Below are 20,605 nucleotides of genomic sequence, written 5' to 3'. Positions count from 1 at the left end.
TTTTTTTCTTTTCAAAGTCAAGCTTTTTCCTCCTTAATATCTATCAGCCCAGTGAGTTACCCAGTGAAAAGGGAGCACATCAGCAGAAACGTTGTCACAGCTGACGTCCTTGCAGCAGTCAGAAAAGTTACCAAGAAGTGTGTCCATCAAGGGCCATCTGTTTCTTCCCTGAGAAATCAATTTCAGAGCATCCTCACGGAATTGTATAGGGCAGTTTATGCTGCTGGAGTATCTTCAGTTTGTGTTTTCAGAAAAAGAGATTGTTACAGTTCAGAGATAGCAATTCAATGACGTTGGCAAACATTGTTTTTCTTCCTCCACTTTAGTGTGTAGACTGACTTAAAACTGGGGGACCCTGCCTCCTTTTTCACTGTTTTTTTCTGTGTTTGTTTATTATAGGGTGTTTTAATTTTAAAATCTTGATTTTTTCGTGTTAAAGTTAAAAATCAAGGCTATGCATGATTTGAGAGGTTATTTGTACAATCTTTATAAGACACAGGCTGTGTTAAAAAGGAGGAATATGTAAAATTGATTACATTAACAACAGATTTTTGAGATTGGTCCCACTTGCAATGGTAAGACCTCTGAAATCCCTTATTTCTCATTTCTTATATGAAAAAGCTATTTGAATTGCCTTTGAAATAACATAAAATTGTAATATTATAAAGGATAAAGTTATTAAAATTAATATTTAAAAAACCTGATGCCTTACTCAAATTGTAAGAAAAAAGGTGTTAGTTCTACAGTTGTGTGCGTAATAATGAAGGAATATGTAAGCTTTGGGGTACTGACTTACAGGCCACCATTTTTATTCACCCTGCTGATGATTCCTTCAATAAAACTAGTGCAAAATAGTCATTGGGACAATAGGTCATATGCTGCTTGTCCATTGGAATTTTTTTTTTTATGATTTAATAGAATGTTCTAAAAAGGGTCTTTTAAACTTGTGGAAACGATAAATAAGTTGTCATTTCTTTCTAGTTTTCCTCCCCTGTGTATGGAATGTGAAAACTACTGCCGCTACATCTGCTCTCTTCTTATGACGGCTTTTAAGAGTCCTTCCAAGTAATTGTTTAAAATTAGCATTGCATTTATAAATGCAACTCACAAATTCTCTTACAAAAAATAAAAGAGAAAGAGAGAAAAACCTAAACCCTAGGATTAGGGGTCATACGGGTTATACATATCGGAAAGAAATACAAGAGGAACTTGCTTGCAGGCCTCTGTTCCAGTAGATCCATTGACTCTGAACTCCCCGAGCCTGCTGCCTTTCCCCTTGGACCACTCTAACCTTTCTATTGGATTTTCTCTTTTTCTTCCTGTTCGCTAAGATGTTAGCTACCTATGAATGTTCTTACAAGGAACAGAACTTTTGAAAGGATTAAGGTTGTCTGACATTCAAGGTTACCCATGTGAATGGAGAAAAAATAAAAAATGTTTTAGTCATGGTATACATGAAAAATGAATCCTTGGAAAACAAAACGTGACTGGTTGTGCCCACAACTCTGGAAATGGGGAAAAAATGCCTTCCTGACCCTCAGTGCTGTTCTAAATCCCTACCTAATTAGAGGTGCTGCTGTATGTGGCATTAATGGGTTAGTAGGAAGTTATGTTTTCCCTGCTTTTATGGCTGCTGAAGAATATGAGCCCTTATGCAGAAAGGAAATTTTAAAGCATAATGCAACAGTGGAAGAAAAAAATACTTACTGATTCCTTGATGACTAAGTAGAGATACTTTACTTCACTAATTTAAGACAGAAGTGACTTGCTGTTCTTACAACATGTCTTTGCTTTTCCATATGGAGAATTGTCAACAATAAGGTATTTACTCTCTGGGCAGAACCAGTCCTGGAGCCACGATGTAATTTTATTTACTCCCTTTATCTTCCTTGTTTTCTCAAGATGTTTGCAATCTCATGCTGTTACAATCCGTTTTGCTGTCCCAAGTCAGACTTAAGAAGATGGCTTGTACTACTTCCTTTTACTGTTATACATATAGTGTTTAACAAAGTCCCTCCCACATGGCTGTGAAATTAACCCCCGTGGTTAAACTAACCTGAAAAGGTTGAACATACACGGCCTCTTGTTAAAGCAAGCTGAGTTAAAAGGAGCCAACTTTATTGTAAGATTTCCAGTACTTCCTGATTTAAACGAGTTTTTTTTTCTATTTCGGTATCACTACCTCTTTTTCCAAAGCAGAAAGTGAAGATCAACAGAACTTTTGTGTGTTTCGTTTCTTATGCAGTGATTAAAATACATATATATATATATATATATATATATATATATAGCCAAAAGAGATTCTGTTTTAGTCAGCAGTGACGGTAACGTCACACGCAACTTCGGTCTCTTGTGCTTTGACTCGAGCATGCCACAGAATCTCCCTGAGTCATGGTGGTCAGCGTTCTTTCTAAAATAAACGGATGAGGCCTGTTGGTAGCCTTATTTTTTGCATCTACTTACTATTCTTCAGTATCTTTCAGCCGTCTTTGATATCATTGACAGCGAGAGTTTGTCAACTTTGCACGCAAGTCTGGGTGAATGACGTGGCTGTTGAATAGTTTAATTCTTTCCTTTTGGAGGGAGGCCAAAGAACTGATGGGAGTTTATTGGTGCCTACAGGAATCTTTTAGAGGAACCTTTTCTGCTTGTTATGCCCTCTCTTCCCTCACAGGTGAATGCGCGCATTTTTCAGCTGCCCTGTCATCAGCATGCAGTCAGTCTCAGCCCAATCGTACTATTTTTGTCAGTTTTATAGTTATCTCTGATTTTGAAGTTCCTTGACAGTTTTAGAACTTTGGCCACAAAAAAAAGTTAATCCTTGGGAGCAAGTTAGAAGAGGATCTTGAAGAGGATAGTGGGCATAGTTTAGTTTTCTTTTACTAAGGAGTTTTGTCCACTTAACAAACACTTGAGAATTGGTGGGACAGTCGGGAAGGAAGTTATATTTGTGAATGATCCAGGAATCTCAGATATGAGTGGACAGTCAAGAATATACTTTAAAAACTGTGAATAGTACAATTCAGGGGACAGTTTATTTTTACAGCAACTGCTGTTGTTTGTGAATCACACTGCAATGCAATGTACTGTGGATGGAAATGCAATCCAAAAATCATTAGGAGTTCCAGGTGGACGGTCTTAACACAGCTGCTTAGTTGCATCAGTCACAAGTAATTCTCTAAATGAATCTGCCTTTTGATTTACTTCTCTGAGATACCACCTGAAAAATCTCTGCAGTATGTGAGATACAGCTCTTGTGAACAGATGTCAGACTACTAGTTGAAGAGCTTCTTCAAGCATGTCCTTTGGTTTTGTGGGGTGGGCCTAGTTAGTTCTCAAGCTTTTATCTGAAGGAAAGATGCAGTCTGTTTCCCTCCTTTTCTCCTTTTTAGTCTCCTTTTATGACTTTGAAGTCATAAATTTTCATGAAATGTGAGCAACTTGTTTTATGCAGTGAGTCTGGGTTGCAGAATTACTCCTCAAGTTCTAAGCTTTCATGATTTAAAAAAAAAAAGCCAAACACTTACCTAATCCTTACTATCTCTGGTGGATTAAAAGGTAGATATGAGAAAATGGACAGGGATGGGTAGGACAATTCTTGTTTTTAGCAGCACTAGTGTATGAAACAAGGAATTGCAGAACTCACCTGTATTCTTTCATATTAGAGATGCTTTGCCTCTTCAGTACTGCAGGTCATAGCTAGGTTTGGGCACCAGAAATTCAATATGCCTCTTTCCTGGAAGCCCAAAACCATTCAACTCTCCTTCAACTCCTTATCAAACTCTCTAGCTTCTACCATCTAAACCACATGGACTCCAGTAGTGTATTCATACTTTACATTGCAACTAGACTGTGCATGAGGTGCACAGATGTTGTGCTATCTGTCTTGGTATCATCAACCACTATGGCTATCAAAGGTTGATTAAGGATTTGAAGTGCAAGCATCAGTGGTCTCTGCCTTCTTCCATGTAAACTTTTCCCTATTAGTTGATAACATTTGACATGTGTTCTTTCTCTGAATTTTTCTGACTTCCAGCTATTGAAAATTATGTTCTTCTTCTGCAAGGCAAGTTGTAGTAATAATTTTTGCAGATGTTGCAATGTGAATTTCAGTTAAGGTGTTATTTTAGGGATAGATTCATTGAAAAACATTCAAAGTGATAAAAAAAACAAACTGCTGAGTTTTTTGAATGTTTTCCTGTGCAGCTAGAATAGTTGCTTCAAAACTGAGAAACAAAATACTCTGATGTCAGTAAAATCATAACACTTTAATGGTATGCTTTGCTTACAGAAATGCAATGTGATTTGTTACTTGAATCAGATAAAATGTAGCAGTCTCCAGATGCATGTGCTGAATAATGATAAAGAGTACTCACTTACTATTTCATGAAGGGGTATCCAGTTCGATCAAATGAAATATGTATATTGCTTGCAAAGAAATCTTCTCATGCTTCACACATGAAACAGTTTGTAGAAACGACAGTGCCCTATGGCAGAAAAGCCATCTGAGAAATAGAATATAGATTTAGTCATCTTCTAACTCAAGCAGTGAGATAAAACATGCATTTATCTTTCAAATAGCCTAAGGAGAGATTGCCTTTTTTATTTATGAGACTGGAATTTGTAAGATTTACATGAGCAGAGAGAGGGACTGAAGTTTTTTACAGTGCTAGAGGAGACCTGCTTTGAGCTCAGGTAACTTGCCATACCTGCTGTGTAAGCAATACTTAATACAGTAATACTTAAGCTTCACGTGAGCCACCGAGGCTCAAAGACCCAGAATGGTGTAAATGGAAGTTGGGTTCACCAGCTGAAGAGAGGGACCCCCAGAGTCCTCACTTGGCAGTTTGGGTCCCTAGGTAGCAACACTTTGTGAGTAAAATTTCAGCAGTGCCCCAGAGTCTCCCCCTGGGCACACTCAAGAGTTGGCAGCCTAAACTGCCGTGGGATCCTGAAGCTAGGAGATGCTCTGCTTATGTGCCATGAGGTAGCCTGGTCTGGTGAGCGTGCTCTGAGCATGAGCAACGGGCACCTGTAGGCAGGAGTTCAGCACAAAGCCCGCCCTCTAATGCTATTTCCATAAAAAACATTAGAGGAGGTTTGAAGGCACCCACCTTTAATATTGTAGCTTAAAACGTAAGAGGTGCCATAGTGGCCCTGAGCAAAACATATTTCCTTGCCAAACGAGAAACTTGGGTTCTGCGCCCTGCTCGTGGGATTTCTTTCTATATTTAAGTTTCTCTTACCTGCAGTTCTAAGTATGCACAGGACTTCAGCTGTATTGGAAACATTTCTAATGAACCTTCAGGTTTCAAGGTGTTAGGAGATTGTTTTGAGGATCATTCCCCTGGACTCTAGCATCAACTTGCTGACGCTGCTGAAGCCAGCTTGTGGCAGTAAATCCAGTTTACCACCTAAACAACTGGAATTTGTCCAGGGGTTTGAGGATAAAGCTCTTACAGTCATAAGAGCTCTGAGTCCTAGTTGTAGTATTCTCCATCTCTGACATTCTTCAAGTATGAGGTAATTTTAGAAGGAGAAAAGATATTCCCAGGCTTATCCGATGGGTTTTGAGCCGTTCACCCCAATTTCAGGTCACATCAGTTTAGCCTTCTTCAGTGTTATTAAGCAACCTGGCATATTCTGGGGGGAACAGAGAGTTGTAAACAGAGTAATAACGGCTGTTTTCCACATTAGATTGCTTCCTTCTTTCAGTTAGGAAATCCTATTGTTAGTGTTTGCAGTTAAACAATGAGAATGCTCTGTCCCAGCACACGCAGCCCTCAAAGCCACTGTCCCGCACAGGCCACAGGGTTTTTATGGGAGCTGCACAACACGGTCCTGCTAGTACACTGCTGCGTCAAAGTCTCCCCGCTGAACAATGGGCTTGTTCGCTCTTGGAGAGTTCAAAAACGTTTAAACAATTCCCTCTATGTGACTGTGTTTATTTTAGACAGGAAAAAACATGGATTTCGTTTGCTATCTGGAAACAGTCTCAGGGAAACGCACGGAGGGATGTTTTAGGACGTAATACCAACAGTGAAGCAAGTGAGAGGAGGCAAAATGGTATAAAACACTAATACAAGAACAGAGGAAACGTGCCAAAGTAGGCTTTGGATTACAGTTTGCTAACTTGTGGAGCACGCCAAAATGATTCTGCTTAGCACCTCATTCCTGCTGTTGCACAGGAGGCCATCGCTTCAGTGGAGTTGCTCCATGAACTGGCCAGTTGGACTGGCTCAAATTAGATCTCAATCCATTTCTGAGCGTTTTAGGGTTCAGGAGACCCCTCAGTTGCTGGTTCACACTGCTGTCTTTGATTTAGAGACCTGCTTCTGAAGCAGGTATTTACATAAGCTCCTTGTCAGCCAACTGCTTATGGCTGCACCTGTGCCTCTTTAAAGCTGTCCCAGCTGGGCTGGCTGAAGCCAAACACTAGTCAGCTGTCAGGAGGTGCCAGACAAACGTATGCTGCCTTTTTTGGATGAGCTGATGATAGAGCTGCAAGTCATTTCGTCCTGCTCAGGTACAGTCAGAGCTTCTGCCTTCTTGCCTGAAGAAGAAAAGATGAAACAAACTCAACCGAGTCCTGTTTTTCTGTTGTTTGGCTGAGGCTAATTTACATACATGCTTTTATTTATTTTTAACTGAGCTGTTGTTTCTTCCACTAGCTAATAAGCTAGGGAGATTAAAAAGAAGATAGGGTTTTGTTTTGTTTTGTTTTTTTTCCTGCTCTAAGGAATTGTGTGTAAATAACAGCAGGGACGTGAATGCAGCTTACGTATAAGCTGTATCAAATTTGTTTGTAGGGCAGGAGAAGAAATTCTGAAGAAGAAAGAACTCTGAGAGCTGCTGGAAAACTTTCCCAGAATCTCAGAAAGGAACCAAATGGAATATTTGTGGCACCCTCACACCTTAATTTACCCAAGTGCTTGTTAAGAAGTTCGTTCAGGGGATTTCTTAAACAGAAATCCCATTTCTTGCCCCACAGTTTCCTTTTTAAAAGAATAGAATTTCTTTGCAGAAAATAAGCAAACCCTTGGCTGGCAGGGGAGAGACTTCTAATACTTTTAACAGATTACTTTGTTGTTGTTCTCTTTATGTCTGAGCAATATCTTTGGTTATTTTATGATGGTTTTGAATTGCTTAGGTATCTGTATTTGTTGCAATCAATATTGTCTACGCTGTATCCTGAAAAGGTGTATAAATGTCAGGATTGGCTGAACTGATTTAACTTGGGAATCAGAATAATAGGGGCCACAAGATATCCTGTGTTTGAGCAACGGAGGAGAGGGAGGATTTGGGAAAAGGACATGAAATCTCGCCTCTTAAAAAGATGCTATTGAATATTTTAAAGTTTGGCTGCAGGATGAAACCTTAATAATGAAGGCTGAAGAAGCCTTATTCACTCCCCACTATCTGCCAGGGAACTACAAAGAGTGCTCTTACTTTTGATCCATTTGCCCTGTGCTTTTCTTTCAGTGCAAATACAAGGGTAAGTAATAATTACATTGAACTAATCAGGTATGCATCTGGTAAGTAGAAGAACATCTATGTAAGCATCAGTTTGTTCTGGTTGTGAATTCTGTTGGCAGAGTACCCTACAAAAGCAGAGAGAAATTAAATGTCAGCTTTGGTGTGTAAGAGGTGGTGCAGTATTTCTTATAGGACTTACAGGCTGGCAGCAGTTTAAAAAAAAAAAAAAAGGCAAGAAATAAGCACCCACCAGCTCTTACATAATGGTTCTTTGAAGCTGTTGTATTACACCTTAGCCTTCTGGACGTACAGAGCTATGAAGTATTCTTCCCTACTATTTTTATGAGAGGCTTAAGCACTCTGACCCTCATCATGGCAGCAATAAAATGGAAGAAAGAGAAGAGCTTTTGGAAGCCAAACTCAGTTTTTGCAGTGGCAACAAGAGGAAGAATAGAAAGAATGGTTGGTGGTTGTTTCTAGGTTGTCCCTTACTCCTGCATTACTCATGGGCGTTAGTTCAGCTGCTGTACGCGTGTCAGACCAAGTGGGTTTTCTCTTCAGCCTTCGTTTCATCCCTCTTTAAACGTTTGTTCTTTGTTATGTAAAGGCCAAGAAATACAAAACTGTTTCAAAAGCATTTTGGGGTTGAGATGTTTCTTAAGATGTTTCCATTCAAGCGCAGAACTGCTGAAGGGGAAATTCTGCAAGTTTTGTTTTCTGTGTTAATTATTAATTGCAAAATTCTAATCGTCACAGATTAGAAGGTGGCATGATGGGTTGCAAAGTTTTTTTTGTAGGTCTTTCCTCCTTGTTAGCTAAAGGTTTGCATAATTACGTTTCTTTCATGGCTGGTGCATCTATTTTAGTTACTGCTCATCTCAAAATAGTGTGAAGGTTTTTGAGGTATGCTAAAAAATACTGTGCTGGGAAGTCAGATGCTAACAGTAATAAACAGCTCTTCGCTGAGGAGTGGTTTTGTTGTTTGAATCCACAACCATGCCTGTGCTGTCATACCTAGGCTGAAAGTAAATAGAGTAATAGCACAAGTACCAATGTTGAATGTGGAAAATGAAAGTAATGCTACTGTTAAAAAAAAACTTGGTTTTTGTACTAATGTCCTGAACTGGCCAGGAAGCATCCCAGGAAACTGGAAAAGAAGGAAAATATCTGTTGCTTTAGGCTGATAAAAAGCAGCCAGTCCCTGAGATTTACAATCAGGTAAGGGTATATGTTTCCTGTTTGCTTCCCAGAGAATAGAGAAAGGACACAACTACAGCTGCTATGTACCTTCTTGGCAACTGTTCATGGATGTTTTAACAACTCTTTGCAGGGTTAGATTTTTTTTTTTTTTAAGCAGAGTTTTATTAGAGGGATTACTGCATTTTATATGATACAGTAATGTTTCCGAATGATACTGCATCTACAAAGTAAAAAGACCAGGTACGATTGCATATTGCGTCTTGTCACAGAGTAACTGCTGTGAGCGCTGTCTTTTCTACATTAACTAAATTTAACTGAGAATATTGTGCTCTTAGGCACAAGGGGTAAGGATTTTAATTCTTTTGTTGTCTTGAGATTTCCTTTCTGCAAAAGGAAATTAATTTCTGTGTAGAACCTAAAACAGTTCTCCCAACTGGCTCTCCAGAAGAAACGAGCCTAATTGTGTTATCTGCTGTTTTCTTTTTGATTACTGGAAAATGAGCTTTGCTTACCCTTTGCTGATGCAAGCGTTCTCTTTTCTTGAGGAAACTGCGGAGCTTGTTGAAGACCAAGAAGCTGAAAGGATTGGCAATGGGAAAAATTAAGATAATGTTTTGAGGATTACTTGAAGCTTTTTCTTTCTTTTTTCACACCTTTCCTTTGGGTGGGGACCTGGTGAGTTGAACGGCTTTCCTTGACCACAATGATTCCAAATCACGAGACAAAACAAAAACCAGCTTGAAAAATAAGAAGCTGTTAAGAAGACAGTAGTGTCTTTTTCCTTCTTGTCATTTGGGTTTTAACCGTTTTAAAATGTCAACTCACAGTATTGTGGGTCAGAACTCTGTTGTTTTTTCTTGAAATGCAAGATGAAAATCTCATTTAATGGCTCATCTCCAGGAGATGGTACTCCAGCTACTTTTAAGGAAAGCAAGAAACATTGCATCATTTACAACAGAATTGTAAGAGCTACTGTTGCTTTTTACTATAGTAAAAGTAGAGTTGCTTTTACTATAATGAGGCTATAGAAACAGTAAAGAGGAACAGCGGCTAACCACTGCAGGAGTGAAAGTCTGCAGAGTGCCTGTGTGAAAGGAGGAGCAAGTCTGAGCTCTGGGTTTGGACAGGGCCTAGCTCTTGCGCAGCATAGGTGAGACTTAAGCTTGATCTTTTCAGTAGCATCTGAAGGATTTTTCCTACATTCACCTGTCTAAGATGATGGGTACCTGAGATGATCACATAGCTGTATTTCTTTATTTCATCGAGAGCGATGAATGGTCTTCTGATACTGAAACATCATAACTAACTTGTCCCAAAGCACCGCAACTAATTATTAAAAATGAGATGGAATGAATGTTTGCTGTCTCTTGATTTTTATCTCGGATCAAAAGAGGGCTCCTCTTCTCTCTCTCTCTCTCTCTTTCTCTCTCTCTCCTGTTTGCTCTTTTAGGATTTGGGGGGAACGATTGTTTCTGCAAGTGTTCTTTTCTTTTCCTTCCTTTGTAATGAATAGTTTTACATCCTTTATCTGTGTTCATCAGCATTAGTGAGCATTTGGTATTTTTGTTGGAACCAGTTCTCCCACAGCTTTTGACCTGAAAGTTTTTTGTTTCCTGAGTGTCTTGTTAACCTGGAAAACAATTATACTGTGCACTTGAAGAGTCACAAAAAGGGTTTCCTATCACTGGTGAAGTTTTATTTCATGTTTTGATGATAAATAGAGTTGTGAGTGTGGGGTGATGCTTCATTTGTTGTAATGGTCTGTGTTCTTGGTTTTCTGGAGATTTTTATATATATATTTTAGAATACAAAGTAGACCTGTTCTTCCTTCACTGGGTTCTTTTCCTGTATAGCTTTTACTGCTGTTTTGCTCCTCCTGTTAGTTGCTGTTCAGTTCTCTTTTCTGCTACCACTAAACTCCACATCCATTTCTTTTTCCTATATCTTCCACTTGCTCCTTTAATCTCACTGCTGCTATAATAATGGATCGCATTCTCTTGTCTCTTTTGAATTTCTAGTCCTAGCTTCTGTCTAATGTCAATGGTGATTTTGCTTCTACCTTTAATTACCATTTGCCACTTTAATCAGGTTGCAGTCTTTGATCTACCGAATCTTGCATACCGCTGCTGACAATTTCAGTGCAGAGCCAGGAGGAATCCTCTTTTACTCATCTCAGTGCAGTTTGAGTAGCCCTTCCTGATTTCAGACGTTTCATGCTGCTGTTTCATGAAGCTAAAAGAGGTCAAGTCTATTTCTTAGTTGGCGTTTGCAGATGTGGGCAGACAGAATTGTGGCCAAACATTGCAGGATAAAATGTTGAGCAACTTTTGCACAGTTAAATTTGACCTGAAGAAAAGTCCAGTTTTTATGACTCTCTGAAATGAGAAACCACAGTAAATCCTGCAGCACAGTGAGGAGAGGCCTATAATTTAATTCTTTTGGGGAACTTGTTTAGAAAGGACATGTAAATAGAAAAAGATGAACTGATTAAAATTCAGTCCACAGAGCACCGAAAAGATTCCATTTTGAAATTAGAAATGGAAATGAATGTGTGATTATAGACTTTCCCCTACAAAACATGACAGGAGCCTGGCCATATAATACTAAGTGTGTAATGGGGTCAGAAAAGTATGATCCCTGATAGTGTGCTATATTTCCTAGGAAGTTTACAGAAGTTTTGTTTTGCTTTTGTTTTACCTTCTGAAAACCTGGTCTGAGGTATGTTATCTTAAAAGATTTGAAGTTCATTATTATGATACAGTGCAAAATAGTACTGTTAAGATGTGATTCCTCAATAGCTTTCCTTACTCTTTTTTCCTGGCATCGTCTTTCAATATGTATTGCAGGGTTTGCCCTATTAATTGGACAGCCTCTTTCACCTTTAAGTGCTCCAATGGTTAGCGGTACTACCAGTATGCCTCTTTTAATGGTAAGAGCTGAATTTCCTCAGAGATTGCATGTCTACCGCTTTTCTCTGAACAAGAGTTTCAATTGCTCATGCTTGTTTACATCCAAATCTGAATTTAATGTAGAGACTTTTTTGATGGCTTAGCATCTAAGCTGAAATTTGCTAACGGTGTTTCAAAATGGGTTCATTTTGTTGCTGTGTTGAGGTTTAAGAAACTGCTGGCATGAATTGGCAAAGGAAACTTTGTACAATGGATTTATACAAACACGTCTGTGTGTGTATGTATGTATAGGGTGTATATATAAAAACTCATTTTTAATGCTTTGGAGTCTTTTGACTGATGTAAACCAGATGAAATTGTGAATTTTGAGTGCTTGATCGCTTTGAAAAGAATGAAACCTTTCTTGCGTTTATTCTTTGAAATACCGTGAGGAAGGATTAAAAGGAAAAAGTGAATAGGGCTTTTAAAAATAGTCTAATATGCTAAACTAGATGGCAAGGGATGATGCATTACATTGCTTAATGTTTTAAAGTTCCACCCAATTATAAATTCTGTAGTTATAGATGTGAGTTAGGGTGTATTTTGCTAGGGTGGTAGGGTTTTTTAGCATAATGTAAATGCACTCTCTCTCTCTCTAAACAGATTGATTCTGTAAGAATACCTTTTTGTCATGTTAAATCAGTGTTGCATCATTTTTTCTAGGCAAATTGTTTTTTGCTACTACTGTATTCTCCAAAGGAAAAAATCTTTATTAGCTTTAATATAGATGTTATCACGAACATGGCAAGGGTGCAGCATGAGGGTGTTATATGCTTTTTTAAGCAGGTACCTTATTGTATGTTCGAATCACAGTTATAGAGTCCCCCTGTGGGTTCCATGGTACTAAAATGACACAGCCGTTTACCCTTAAGAGACTTTGCATGCATCCTTTAAAAAACTTTTCCCATGTTTTTTTCTCTTCTCTGTGGCCTTTACTGTTTCAGGCACAGACCGTGCTGAGGTGTCAGTGTGAGCTCGAGTTGGGCATGGAACGTGAGTGGAGTTGAAATGAATTTTCATGAGTTTGTAGTATATACATGTGTGTATCCACATAGTTTTTCTTGTGTGGGCTATTGCGCCTGTGTGTTTCAATGAAGTTTACATTTGCCGCCAAGTCTTGTTGCTCGCATGTGTTCCCACATATTGCAGCTTTCCTGTTCAGCTGTATTTCAGACTGGATGATAAAGCCCAGGAAAGGTTTTGTTTCAACTCATTTGTTCTTTGTTGTTGTTGTTCTCTTGAAGCACGCACCAAGGAGACAAGTACAAACCTGAAACAATCCTCCCCCCCTCTCCAAAATAGAGTGCTAAAACAACCATGCATTCAGTTACCGGTTGGGACCCTTTTTTCCCAGGAGGTTGTTTCATACCCTGCTCCACAGACACGTGTGCTGTTTCTAGCTCAGTGAAATGTTATGTTTTCCATACTGAATGGAACTATTAGGAAAAAATGTCTTTACCTGAAATACCCTATAGCCAGCGGCTGCGGCCACTTTCCTCAAGCGATAGAAAGTGTGGGTTCATATCCCTCCCCCCAGCAAAGTGGGGCCAGACTCAGGAGTCTCCTATATACTCTTGAATTCTCTGCACCTTTTCCTCCTGTCACTCTAAGGACACCCCAAGCCCTGAAAGTGAGAGGGGAAGATATGTCTAGTTAAGGACGATAGGATTAAAATAAACAATGTTGCATTTGGGTACTCTTAGCCATGGTCATTATTAGATCTTCAGTTGCTCAGGGAAAACAGATGTAGCTATGGTTTTAGGAGACTTGAAGGCAGAAGGAAGCTGAGTGGGAACCTAGAGAGGTGGATTTTCTGCATATCAGTTGCTCTAGACCCAGAAAGCTACCTATTTTTAAACTGGTTCCTGGCTTTCTCCTGAATCATATGTTAGCTCCGTTGTTTCCTCTGCTCTGAAATACTATGACAGAACCCTACTCTGAGGTGACTGTCCATACTACATACAACATAAAGGGACTGTAGAACAGGCAATGTTGATTAATACGAGGGTTTATACTTCATTTCTATCTTGACCATGAAAACAAACACAGACAACTCACAGTAGAGGCTTCTTTTTCCTCCTTTATATTCCTGTTTTCTTCTTAAGGGAGTAGTCAGCTTGCCAGAATATCAGGTGCCTGTATCTTAGTGAATGGGTGTAGGTGAGGATGATACCTCTCTGGAAAAGGTGTAGCTGCTCTTTCACTTGGTTTTAATCTCTGAATGAAGCCCACAGAGCTTCCTCTCCCTCTCTTTTCACGTTTGGAAAGCACTCCTATGACCTCTTTATCATTGCATAAAACTTCTGATAACAAGAGTTACGTTTTCAGCATGCTGTGTAGCAGGTGAGACCAAACCGCTGTTACTAGTAACAGTAGTATCTAATCGACCAAACATATTGCTGAGGAAATGTTTGAGACTGGCTTTGAGCTGTTATATAAAAAATGAGTGTCGGTGCGTGTGTTTGTTATATCATATATAGGAAGATTTCTAGTTGCTCTAAGTGTGGTTTTTTTTTTTTCTCCTTCCAGGAGCTGTATTACAGTGCAAGAGCTGGAAATAAAATTCAGTGGATTAGGATCTGTATCTGAGGACTAGAATTCAGGATCTTTATCTAAAAGCATTCACTTCCACCGAGCAGGCTAGATGACAGGTCTGGAAACCTGTTAAGCTTCTAGAGGAGGGCGCATGGACCTAGGGAGGAAATGTAGATCCTGTTTCTGACTTTGCCACGCATGGTGTTACATGAGCCAAGATGAGTCGCTTACTCTGTCTCAGCTTTCATGTATGTGGTAGAACCTAGAGAGTATTTACATGACTTGTGGGAGTGGTGTGAAGACTAATTTTCTAGTATTTACATGACTTGTGGGAGTGGTGTGAAGACTAATTTTCTAGTATTTGCCAACTCTGTTGAAAATCCAGTATTCTAATAATGACCTTGTAAGATCTGGAGCAGTTAAACATTTTTAAGGAAAGTAATTTCTTTTAAATCTACTCTTAATTCAAAATATTTGATATTATTTAGGAAAGTCTTGTAGTTTGACATATTGCAAAATGTCATAGTGAGGGCTCAAAATGAAATAGCAGAATTTAAAATAATCTCCTTAAATTATATTTCAAATCATATTTTAATGCCATGCACTGAATAGACCTACATGGTTGATTTATTATAACATAGCTAATAGGCTTGGGATTAACACTTCCTGCCCTGTGAAGGATGGGTGGTTAGAAGGCAAACGTGGAGAACTCTGGCAAATCGTCTTCAGTGAGGTCTATGGGAGAAAGCCTGGAGTGCTGAAGCTAAAACAGAGCGTTTCCCTGTCTGTAAGTGGAGTTTTTGTGAATAGTTGTAACATCGATCCAAGTTTTTTTTTTTTCATCCTTGCTGTCCTCTTTCCTTCACCTCTCCTTTTAGGAAAGGACTCAGAACATCATAAAGTAGGAAAAACCAATGTGTTTGTTTTCATATGCTCATTGCTCACTCTCATTCATCAGCTCACTCTTTGTATTAGTGAGTCTGGATTGCTGGTAACTAATCTTGCGTGTATTAATCAACAGGTAATCCATCACTCAACAATTATCTTAAAGGATCAAGAGAAGAAAGGCTGTTGAGCATCACTATGTGAAAGATTACATGGAATATTTACTCATAGTTGATGTCATTATCTGTTGCCTTAATTTCCCATTTTCAATGAAGATGATGTGTACATATTCTAGGAATGCAACTTTGTAAGTTTAAATACAGTTCCTTTTTGGAAGTTTCTGCTGTCTTTGGTGGACTTCATAAGGAACAGGTGCTTAATGGCTTTGCCATCAAGAAAAATATCCTAGTTCATTTCTGTCAAAGATGCAAGGGTGAGAATTCCCTCACAAATATGGAACGATTGATGCGTTTCTGAGGAACTTGCTAATCAGAGGCTCATTTGAAAATGACGTCTGTCCTTTGGGCAGTTAATTTCCTTGTGTGGCAAAGAAGCTGGGATGGGGAGTGGGGGGGAAGATGATGATGATGATGGATTTACTGGATAGGTTATCATTTGTTAAAAGTAGGGCTCCTAAAGGGGGGTTCTTGACATGCAACACTAAGAATTAATTTTTTATTGAATTCCTACTCTGATTTGAACAGTAAATTTGTTCACAGTTAAAGTAAATAGATTGAATCTAATGCGTGGCGGCGATTTGTACAGGAAGACCAGACTAAACCACTGTAAGTAACCAGTAAACAGCTAACCCTTTAGAAGACCTCTGATCCTGCTGAAAGGCACACTTGCTCTGCATGTAATTTGAAGAAAGGTATTGTGTTCCTGGTAGCTTGGCTTTGACTGAAAAATGGAGTTTTCTGCTGGCTATGTGCTCTGCAGACTGGCTCACAGATAAATAGGTCACTTTCTGCTGAACTGTTTTGCACTAAATCAATAGTAGCAATATGACCTTAAGTCTGATCTCCTTGCTCTATAATGATATTGATGAATTGTGGCTTCTTCTGAAGAAAAGCACAGGTGTGTCTAGTTTTTCAATTTTTCTTTCTTAATTGCATGGAGGCAGGAACTCTGTCAGATAACATTATCCTACTGACGAAAATATGATCTGCCTTTTATTAAAACACAAGTTGTACTCTTTTGTTCTTTGTGTACACTTATACAGAAATATAGTTTATTGTTATGGGTGTATATGTTCTGTGCATGTGTAAATTTACAGTGTATTCTTTTATTTGCAAATGTATTTCTCGGTGCATCAGACTTGCCCGCTATTCCTGTGTTTTACACAGAATGTACTTTGTTCATGCGAACGATTATGCAATGATTCTGGCGATCAGAACCACTGCAAAAGCTTACACGGAGAACTTGCTGTTGCAGAGAGCCATCCTGTAGTTCTTGAATTACAGTTTTAATTTTCAGTTCAGTGCATTTTATTTAAATGTAAAATACGTAATTGGAGGTGAAGGAAAAGCATAGTTTATTTCATAGGATGCAGTTTGGCATCCCCTAATTGTTAGTATAGGAGGGTTAATCTAAAATGCATTATGTCTTAAATTCCTTCAGTCAAAGCTTTCTATAGGAATCTTGTTTCTGTTAAGATATAAATGAAACAGTGGAGATATTATTTGCTGTTAATAGTGCAGCTACAGTCCATCGCAAAACTGAAAGCGTGTTTTGTGGAGTAGGAACAAGCAAAAATTGCTTCCTTATTCTGGTGCTTGGATTCACATTTCCAGTTCTGTTTTCTGTTTCTTGGTATGTGTGACTATTGCAGAGGGGTACCAGAGAAGGACCTTGAGTTGATGGACTGGTGTCTAATCCTTCAACATTGTTGCTTTTGAAATGTCAAATTTAAATGAAACAGGTATGTAAGGGGTGGATATTCTGCTTAGTATAACTAAGTAAGTTATCAGCATGGGTATCTTTGGGTGCTCCGCTTCTCAGTAGTGCTTCGTGTTACAGTGGGTGATACAGAAGGGCATGCTGTTTGGGAGAAATGAATGAAAGAATTAACGAAGGTGAGGCTAGTGAGATTAAAAGTGTGGAGGGGTTAATCTGAGTCACCTGTGGTCTCTGTGTGCGTTCTTGCATGTGCTGAGGTGGAAGAGGCAGATTTAGGCAATGTCTGATTCTTAAATGGGAGGAGGGATTTCTTTTAAACTAGCAAACCAATAAGTATTTTGTGTTAGATAAGATGATTTCTCGTTGGTGAATATGTAGTGATGCCAAGACTATGTTGTATAAACTGCCGAGTTAATAATAGAGGGTTTAAAACTATAATTAATTATTGAGACTTAAGTTAAGTGAAATATGGCACAATACAAACATCTCGGCAGGGCTGCTTTCGCTAGCAACTGCCAAGGCTCGATTTTCATCTGTTGTTTGGTGCTGCCTCTTGTGAGTGTGTTCAGGGTGACACAGATAACTCCTTCCCTGAGAGCTGTTAAAAGATTTTGTGCTCAAAGCTTCAGAGTGGGCAGAGGTATTGTCTCTTTCCGTAGTACTATTCTTTCGTTTTTTTCCCGGAGCACTATATAGAGTATTTTTGGTGTCTACAGTCAGCAAAGAGGAGAGAACGGATGCAAAGGAGGGGTCTCAGAGGTCTACCTGCCTGTTCTCAACTCCCTGAAAATTTCCAAGAAAAGCAATGTCTTGCTGGGAATCCTTGTGTCGGTCCGTGTCAGAGAGTGAAGGTGGGGAGATACGAAAAAGGATGAACAAATTGAAAAGAGGGGATGGATTTAGGATATGGTCCCACGATGCAGGTGAGCAGAATCAATTCTCTAATCGGCTTAACGACTTCCCAGATAACTCTGAGCAATTCCAATTCTCTTTTTCAACATCAAAATGGGTATGAAAGCGCTTCCCATCTTGCAGGAATGTTGCATATGCAAATGAAAAAAATGGTTTGAATGTTACAGTAATGAGGTTTAGAGCTGGCACTGTTCCATACTGCCTTGGATCCACACAAGTTAGTAGACTCTCTCCAAGGGGCAAGATCAAATGGAGGATTCCTCTTGGCGATTCTCTTAGTTTTCTGCCAGGGTAGTGGGAACTCGGAAAGTTTGGAGTCGAAGCAGAGGTCTTCTGTGTTTACTTTTAATTGGGGGAAGTGTCTCTAAAAGCTGGCTGTTTCTCTATGTGTTATTTGCAATGAAAGTGGACTTCCTTCAGCTTTTGGAGTCAGACACAGCACATGGGAGAGTCACATGTTGGGGAACGAATGGTACAATAGATGAATCATCAGCTTTTGCTACATCTCCATATTAAGAGTATACTAGAGCTTTATCTGAAAAGAGGAAAGTAAAGCAAGTCAATACCGTGCCTGTTTGCCTATGAGATCAGTATGATGTCATCTCGCCAGGCTATAGTACCGCAGCTGGAAAAGATCTGCTGTTGGTTGGGCTATTGGGTGACAGTTTTGCATCCTGCAAAGTTGTTAATTTGTGGCGTGGGGACATAACCTTCTGGAGGGCTGTGAACAGTTCTCAGGAAACAGATTATTGACTGGAATCTTTTTGGAAAGCAGAATTACTTCATCGCGACTCTTGGATATTTCCTCTTCCCTTGTACTTTAAAAACACTATTGCCTTAACTTTGTTCTCTGTTTTGTTTTTTGGAAAATTGTTATTATTCGGATAATATATGGCTTTATATCAGTTTGTTAGGCTGAGATAAGGTAGGTGCATCTATGCAACTTAATTTTACCCTCCTCTGAATTAATTTTTATAGTCAATATACTGAATTTGGTGTATAGTTTGGTTTGCTCTAAGGCTGTGATATCCCTTTTGGATGTTTTTCTTTTCCTTCTAGGATTATGACCTGGGCTGGGGGACTTCTAGCCAGGGATTTCTTTGGAATCATAGAAAAATTTAGGTTAGAAAGGATTCCTGGAGGCAGCCTAGTCCAACCTCCTGCTCAAAGCAAGGCTAACTTTAAAGTTAGAGCAGGTTGCTCAGGGACTTATGCAGCTGACAAGTCTGACTCCAGCTGAGTTTTCAATGTCTGCAAAGACGGAGATTCCTAAGCCTCTCTGAGCAGCCTGTACCAGTTCTTAACTATTCTCATGGTGACGTTATTTTTCCTTGTGTCCAGTTGGAATTTCCCATACTGCAACTTCTAACTGTTGCCTCTCATCCCTTTGTTGTGTGAAGCTTCCATAGAGAATAGATTCACTCCTGTTCTAATAAGCATTAGTGTAGTTTAAAAATTGAAATGAACCCTCCAGACTTCTATATAGCACCTCAGCAGGGTCATTGGAACTGGTATTTACTTGGACCAAGCGCCAGGTTTTTAAAAATAAACCCATGGCTTTTGGTGATCGTGTGAGTTCTGCTTGTTTACATCAGGTCAAAAGAAATGGCAGATGAGAATCTGCGCTGTGAGTGAAGGTCAAGGTCAAAGTTTGCTCTTATGCCTCTTCCATGCACAATGATGTGTGAGAGTTTCTACCTCTCATCACCACCTTGTTGTCCTGAAATGGAGAGCGCCTTATTTTTTCCTGAGATGCTTTCATTGCTGCTGTTTTCAGGCACTTCTCTGGGCATCAGATCAAATATTCAGAACTTTTTTCTTATGTAAGACTTTTCTTTTAGAAATTGAGCCCTATTGCATTTATTTTGTGTGGATTTTCAAAGCCTTTGAAAATGAGAGAGCATTTTTCTAGTTCGACAGGCTGGAGAAATGGGCAGAGAGGAAGCTCATGAAATTCCACAAAGGCGAGTGCAGGGTCCTGCACCTGGGGAGGGGGGGAATAACCCCCTGCACCAGGGCAGGCTGAGGATTGACCTGCTGGAAAGCAGCTCTGCGAAGAAGGACCTGGGAGTCCTGGCAGACAACAAGTTGACCACGAGGCAGCAACGTGCCCTTGTGGCCAAGAAAGCCAAGGGTATTCTGGGTTGCATGAGGCGGAGTGTTGCCAGCAGGTGGAGGGAGGTGATCCTGCCCCTCTCCTCAGCCCTGGGGAGGCCTCACCTGGAGTGCTGTGTCCAGCTGTGGGCTCCCCAGTACAAGAGAGACATGGAGCTCCTGGAGAGAGTCCAGTGAAGGGCTATGAAGGTGATGAAGGGACTGGAGCACGTCTCCTATGAGGAAAGGCTGCGAGAGCTGGGCCTGTTCAGCCTGGAGAAGAGAAGACTGTGGAGGGATCTTGCCAATGTGTAAAAGTATCTGAAGGGAGGGTGTCAAGAGGATGGGGCCAGACTCCTTTCAGTGGTGCCCAGTGACAGGAGGAGAGGCAGTGGGCACAAAGTGGGCAAACAGGCGGTTCCGTCTGAACGTGAGGCAAAACTTCTTTCCTGTGAGGGTGTCTGAGCACTGGCGCAGGTTGCCCAGAGAGGTAGTGGCGTCTCCTTCCCTGGAGATATTCAGAAGCCCTCTGGACGTGATCCTGTGCAACATGCTCCAGAGGACCTTGCAAGAGCAGGGGTGTTGGACTGGATCTCCAGAGGTCCCTTCCAACCTCAACTGTTCTGTGATTTCCTGATAGCGTTTTTTTAAAGACT

At 39.9% G+C, this 20,605-nt stretch overlaps 1 protein-coding gene across 14 annotated transcripts in view; it reads left to right on the top strand.

Annotated features, from left to right (window-relative positions):
- The window catches only part of MCF2L (MCF.2 cell line derived transforming sequence like), a 173,833-nt gene that overhangs the window by 67,193 nt on the left and 86,035 nt on the right, over positions 1–20,605 (top strand). Inside the window, exon 1 of one of the 14 annotated variants that reach the window (XM_009665461.2) lies at positions 16,870–16,965. The exons of 12 other annotated variants lie outside the window; for them this stretch is intronic. In XM_009665461.2, coding sequence (XP_009663756.2) covers positions 16,944–16,965 — 22 coding nt within the window. In that variant the 5' untranslated portion in view covers positions 16,870–16,943. Of the gene's footprint in view, positions 1–16,869; positions 16,966–18,758; positions 18,781–20,605 lie in introns of those variants that run through there. One more of the 14 variants, XM_009665464.2, reaches the window with a different exon arrangement.

The sequence above is a fragment of the Struthio camelus genome, chromosome 1 (genome assembly GCF_040807025.1).
Source record: "Struthio camelus isolate bStrCam1 chromosome 1, bStrCam1.hap1, whole genome shotgun sequence".
In the NCBI taxonomy this organism is placed as follows: Eukaryota; Metazoa; Chordata; class Aves; order Struthioniformes; family Struthionidae; genus Struthio; species Struthio camelus.
The sequence above is the reverse complement of the archived record's forward strand: the minus strand, read 5'-3'. Positions and strand labels throughout refer to the sequence as shown.